We start from the raw sequence: 6,000 nt of genomic DNA on the forward strand, positions 1-6,000 counted from the left end.
ATAGTAGAAGGAATAACTCTGCACACACAAAATTAAATTGATCCAACACAAATTTAATAAACAAACATGCCTGGGAAAAACAAAAATAAACATTGAATTGAAAAACACTGACGTCGGCACAAATAGCCTCGTGGGCAGCGCACCAACATATAGCGTTGTTGCACTTTGGGGCGTCACAAGTTTGACTCCCAATTTGTGCACTTTTCCTAATCCCGTCCCACCTCAATTCCTGTCTGAAATACTGTTCTATCTAATAAAGGTAAAAATGCCAAAAATAAATCTTAAAAAAAAAAACACTGACTAGGTTTGGTACAACCATTTAGTGAATTAGTATCACAGAATACAATTGGTATACAAATACTAATTGGCATTCATAACAAATAGAATGTTATTACAGGCATAGCCTGTTTACTCAGCAGCCATATTTGCAATGCCTAAGGGCAGCTATTTTGGACATGCAAGTTCTATCTACTCAAATGGTGAAATCCTGAAATCTTAAAAACTGCTTGCCACACTGATATTTAAATAACATATTTCTAATCAGCAACAACATCTGGCATGAAATGTCCTATAAAAGTTGTTTCGTATGCTCAAATAGCATGAAAAAAAGCTTATATTCCAGACTGGCCCAGCCAGCGTGCAAGTGCATCTCAGGACACTGACTGTTGCTATGGCAAACGAAGCTCTTAATGGCAGCTGCAGCGACGCATGACTTTACTAACTGCCAATTGGCTCTTTTATTCAGAAGGAGGGATTTATTCCACCATATTGCATGTTGCACTTTCTCCCATTCGTAGCAATGTGAGTGCACTGTCTTGGTATTTCTATAGTGTTTGTTATGGGCAATTTAAGATTTTCATCACATGGCTCAACCTGATCTCATGGCAATGCGTACATTTTTGACAAGGTGGCTAATTTGTACAAACTCACTCGTACGAATTTGTGAAAAATGGTATGTATTTTACGAGGTGGCAAATTCGTAGGAATTTGTACGAAGGACCACACCTAACCCCGCCCCTAAAATTAACTGACAGAAATTATACAAAATCGTACGAGTAAGGTCGAGTAAGGTACGAATTTGTTCAAATTAGCTACCTCGTAAAATACGTACAAATTGGCCACAAGACAGCGTTGCATGGCTATACTGCCCTACAAGGCAAAAAGTAGTAACCTTTTGTCAAAACTGAGTTTTGAGACTAAAATCAGGACTATCTCTACTGTGGCATACGGTTTGCTCAGATTTAGAGAAAACAGTGTGTGAAAACTGATATCGAATCAATTTAGTAAAAACAACTTTGAAGGCATTGTCTCAGTACTTACAAGGCTTTGCCTTTGCTCAGCAGTATACGCAATGAAATTATTGATAATTTACACACATATGCTCAGACCGAAGTACTTAAATTCACCCTAAGAATGTCTTCATAAAGTTCTTTCCTAAATTTCAGCATTTCCTCCAGGTTCTTGTTCTGCAGAGTTTCTTGTAAAGAGGTTAGTGTGGCTTTTTTTGGTAGTGTAAAAATGGTTCCACTATCCAGTGCCTTCAGCATCCCCAGTGACATCACAAATGAATCCTTTAGATTGGAGCACACTGGGAAAATGCAGGCGTTCCACAAACTACAGATGTGTCTCCTGAGAACCTGACCTTCTCAGGAAACAAACCCCAGAGTCCAACACAGTCCTCCAGATTAATCTTAAACAAACTCAATGCTTTCATATGAGCAGGACTGGATACACTTTTCTTCAGATCATCTTTAACACCAAAAACCAGTCACAAAACCTGTTTTTCCATCCAGGTTTATAGACAAAGAGTGTATGAAGGTGTCACTTGGCACTGTTAGATCCGTGCCTATCCAGCAGCCGCTGATGATAGATCTACTTCCGACTTTAACTCTAGCATCCAGTCTGGAGTATTCCACAACACTGCCCTGGGATACAGTCACACTGGGATGCAGGATGCTTGCAAACTCTAGTTTTCTCTGATGGCTCCAAGTCGCACACACTGAAGGCAGCAGAGAGCAGGCCGAGTTCTGCTCTGAGACAGGGGTCAGCGGTGAAGTGGAACAAGTATTCCTCTGTGGTGCCGACATGATAAAACTTGGAGTTGTTCAACAGGATGACGCTTAGTGCCGTGCCTTTGAGACGATGGAAAATCTTTCTGCGAATCTCAACAAGACCATTTTCCTTCTTTGTGACGTTGGCAGTGTTTTCCGTGTAATACACAGTAGCTCTTTCTCTCTTGTGCAGAAATTGAGAGCAAGTTTGAGCACATACATTGCAAGTTTGAGCTCCAGCATTTGATATATAGGGTTTCCCAGGGGCACAGCTGTGAGTATTTTACCCAGGGCACTGGCACTGGGCAAACGTTGACTGAATCCTCCTGCATATGTACATTTTAACAAAAGCATACAAATTAATATATCCAAGATTTCTATTTCAAATAATTGCTGTTCTTTTTGTTCATGCCTTCAACTTGTTCATGCCTTTATCACCAGCAGGGTGGACTATTGTAATGGTCTCTTGTTTTATTGTGGTGATTATTTGTTATGATTATTTGACTTCCTTTTATGTAAAGCACTTTGAATTACCATTGTGTATGAAATGTGCAATATAAATAAACTTGCCTTGCCTTGCCTTTTTAACTTTCTATTCATCATAGAATCCTGAAAAGAAATGTAACAAGGTTTCCACAAAAATATTAAGCAGCGTAACTGTCTTCGTACATTGATAATTATAAAAGAAAACATTTCTTGAGCACCAAATTAGCACATTTGAGGGATTTCTGAAGGATCATGTGACACTGAAGACTGGCGTAATGTACGCTGAAAATTGATCTTTGACATCACAGTAATAAATTACCTTTACATTACATTCTAAAAAATATATCTAAAATATATATATATATAACAGAAACAGTCATTTTGAAATGTAATAATGTGTCACAGTGTATTTTATTTATTTATTTTTTTGTTTTGTTTTGTTTTACTATATTTTTCAATAAATAAATGCAGCCTTGGTAAGCATAAGAGATTTCTTTCAAAAACATGTAAAAAATCTTTCTGACCCCAAACTTTTGAATAGCACATTACTGCTCATTAACAATAAACAAAATGCATGAATGAGGTGATGAATATTATATAGATTAATACAGTACCTGCATGAATAAGGATAACTTTAAATCCTGACAGTGACTTACCATATTTACCATGTAGACACTGCAGTGAATGTAAAGTTGATCCACCATTACCTGTATGTTCAGATGAAGAAATAACTCTTAAAAATGTACATTAAATACAATTTTTAAAATATATATTTAATATATCTCACCAATCTTGCATCCTGGAGGATCTGCAAACACATGATAATTGATGCCAAGAGGCAGTTCTTTCCTCTCCAGCTTCTCAGTGATCTGAATTTCATAAGCAGACCTCTGATCCTCATCCACTGCAGTGATGACCACAAGATCCCAGAATTCATCAGACTGAACTTCTTTACCTGTGGATGGGAAATAAATAACTTTTACTCCTCTTATAGTTATAGAAACCCTCATGAGCAGCAAATGGGTCATTCCTGGGATTCGGTAAGATTTCAACTTGGAATATACATGTTTTTCAACTACATGTGATTCAACTTCTAAATACCCCACATCATAGGCACATATCAAACCTCCAAAAAAATCATATTTTCCCACCTCAGGCATTAAAGACCTTTTATTATTTTCACATTTTTTCAGCTTTAGACACTTTTTTTTTCTCAACCCTGTAACGGACAAAATGGGATTGGTTTTAAAAGGATTTTACACAGAAATTGTTATAAAACAAACATGTACCTACTGCTCATGTGTCCCTGATAACAATTTAATGATAACAAATGTAACATTTATCATAATTGTCACATTTTTACAGGACTGAAGCTAAAAATTGTGTGTCTACGTTCTTTTATTTTTGTAAAAAATATTTTTAATTTAAAATTTTAACTAAAACCACAATTTTATTGTTTTAGCCCTTAACATGTCAGATAGTAATCAGCAAGAAATACATTTGTTCTTAAAGGGTTAGTTCACCCAAAATGAAAATTAGCCCATAAATTACTCACCCTCAAGTCATCCTAGGTGTATATGACTTTCTTCTTTCAGACGAATCCAGTCGGAGTTATATAAAAAATTGCCTTTGATCTTTCAAGCTGTTTAATGCCACTCAGCGGGTGTTGCATGCATCAGTCCAAAAGAAGTTAAATAAAAAGCGCCCATCCATAAAAACAGGAGGTCAGCTTTGCGCATGCGCTGCTCAGAAGTGACGCACGAGGAAGTGCAGGGGAGAGGTCAAAACATAACAACGGTCACTTATTAGAAGCACAAAACGAGGATTTGTAAAGAAGAATGTCGGAGGATTTCGATATAAGCCAAGAGGAGACTGGTTTTCCTTGGTCTCTTCCTATTCGATTCAAAGCCATGAATCAACACTCTTGTGTCAGTTTGTACCCATCTACGAAGTCGGTTAGTGCTCATTATTTATCCTAGTCTTCTTTGTTGTGTTTACTGCTATGTCTAAGTGGAAAAAAAAACTTAGTTGGATGTTTTCTTTTTCCTCAGGATTCATTTGAGACAGAGATGAAAGCGACATATAAAATAATCTCTGAGATAAACAGGATTCAGGCCGTTTATTCCCCTACACTTATTATGCAGCGCTGGATTCGAGGTCATTTAATTAGAAAAAGTCTTGGGTAAATATGCTGCATTTTTTTTATATCTTAATATTTGCTATGGAAGGTTTTTTTGCTTATTTTGTTCACTATAAAGTACAAAACCGTTACTTATTGATAACGATATTATTTGGGATTTTTGGTTTTAAGAGGATTTCTTCATTGTCAGGCTTTGCAGTACAAAGAAACAGATAACGTCTGAGAAACCATCCATTTCCATGCCTTTGAGCACAGAAATTGACCAGGTACAATCCCAGTCTCAGAATATCATGGAGGAGGACACAGATGACCACCCTGAACAAGTATGTACTATATTTGACTGATATACACTACAATTCAGAGTTTTTTTTTTTTTAAATGTTATATTTGATCATTTATTGGATAAAAAATACAATAAAAACAGTAACATTGTGAAACGTTATTACAATTTAAAATAATAAATATTGTCTATCTATCTATCTATATATATATATAAATATATATATATATATATATATATATATACAGGAGGCCTTTGTTCACCCCCCGGAGCCGTGTGAGACACTTTTTTTTTTTTTATGGATGGACGCTTTTTATTTAACTTCTTTTGGACTGATGCATGCAACACCCGCCGAGTGACATTAAACAGCTTGAAAGATCAAATAAAATTTTTAATGTAACTCCGACTGGATTCGTCTGAAAGAAGAAAGTCATATACACCTAGGATGACTTGAGGGTGAGTAATTTATGGGCTAATTTTCATTTTTGGGTGAACTAACCCTTTAATTGTCTTCCTTGTATTTTTCTAAAAATATTAATGTGACAAGGTGTGACGGGGTTGAAGACTGTAACACATGTCTTTACTGGGAAATTATGTCACATATGAGTGGAGTCTAAATGATTATGGGTGCAGAATGGTTAGTGTGACAGGGTTGAGTTCAGACTGAGGAACATAAAGTTTAGTCTGTTTTTATAAAATATTTTGCTTTCTTTTTTTGAAAAATATTTTTTACAAGAAAGGAACACACATAAATGCTTACATTGATGCCAAACATCACAAACACTATGCACATTTTGTTAATAGTTTTCTAAGTACAAACTCAGTGAAGTGCCTCAGGGACATGACAAAATGCTTGGTTTAAGATATATATAAGACATTATTTTATGCTAAAAAATATTAAAATGCAATAATTATTTTTATTCGTTATAAAGGGCATCCCAAAGTTTTGTGAAAAGCTTCTAACAATTAATTTTGGTGAACCACCACTTTAGAAACTCTGGGGGACTGAAATATTACCGAATCCCAGGAATGACCCAAATAAT

General features: G+C 35.8%; 1 protein-coding gene and 1 pseudogene across 1 annotated transcript in view; one reads left to right on the top strand and one right to left on the bottom strand.

Annotated features, from left to right (window-relative positions):
- Positions 1 to 81: 81 nt before the first annotated feature.
- Positions 82 to 3,837, bottom strand: LOC107710906 (fucose-1-phosphate guanylyltransferase-like; annotated as a pseudogene).
- Positions 3,838 to 4,428: 591 nt separating this feature from the next.
- LOC107710924 (uncharacterized) overlaps positions 4,429 to 6,000 on the top strand; it is a 5,546-nt gene continuing 3,974 nt past the window's right edge. The window contains exons 1-3 of the mRNA XM_016515808.1: positions 4,429 to 4,492; positions 4,589 to 4,719; positions 4,868 to 5,000. Coding sequence (XP_016371294.1) covers positions 4,448 to 4,492; positions 4,589 to 4,719; positions 4,868 to 5,000 — 309 coding nt within the window. The 5' untranslated portion in view covers positions 4,429 to 4,447. The remainder of the gene's footprint in view (positions 4,493 to 4,588; positions 4,720 to 4,867; positions 5,001 to 6,000) is intronic.

The sequence above is a fragment of the Sinocyclocheilus rhinocerous genome, unplaced genomic scaffold (assembly GCF_001515625.1).
Source record: "Sinocyclocheilus rhinocerous isolate Xijiao unplaced genomic scaffold, SAMN03320098_v1.1 scaffold327, whole genome shotgun sequence".
NCBI classification, from domain to species: domain Eukaryota; kingdom Metazoa; phylum Chordata; class Actinopteri; order Cypriniformes; family Cyprinidae; genus Sinocyclocheilus; species Sinocyclocheilus rhinocerous.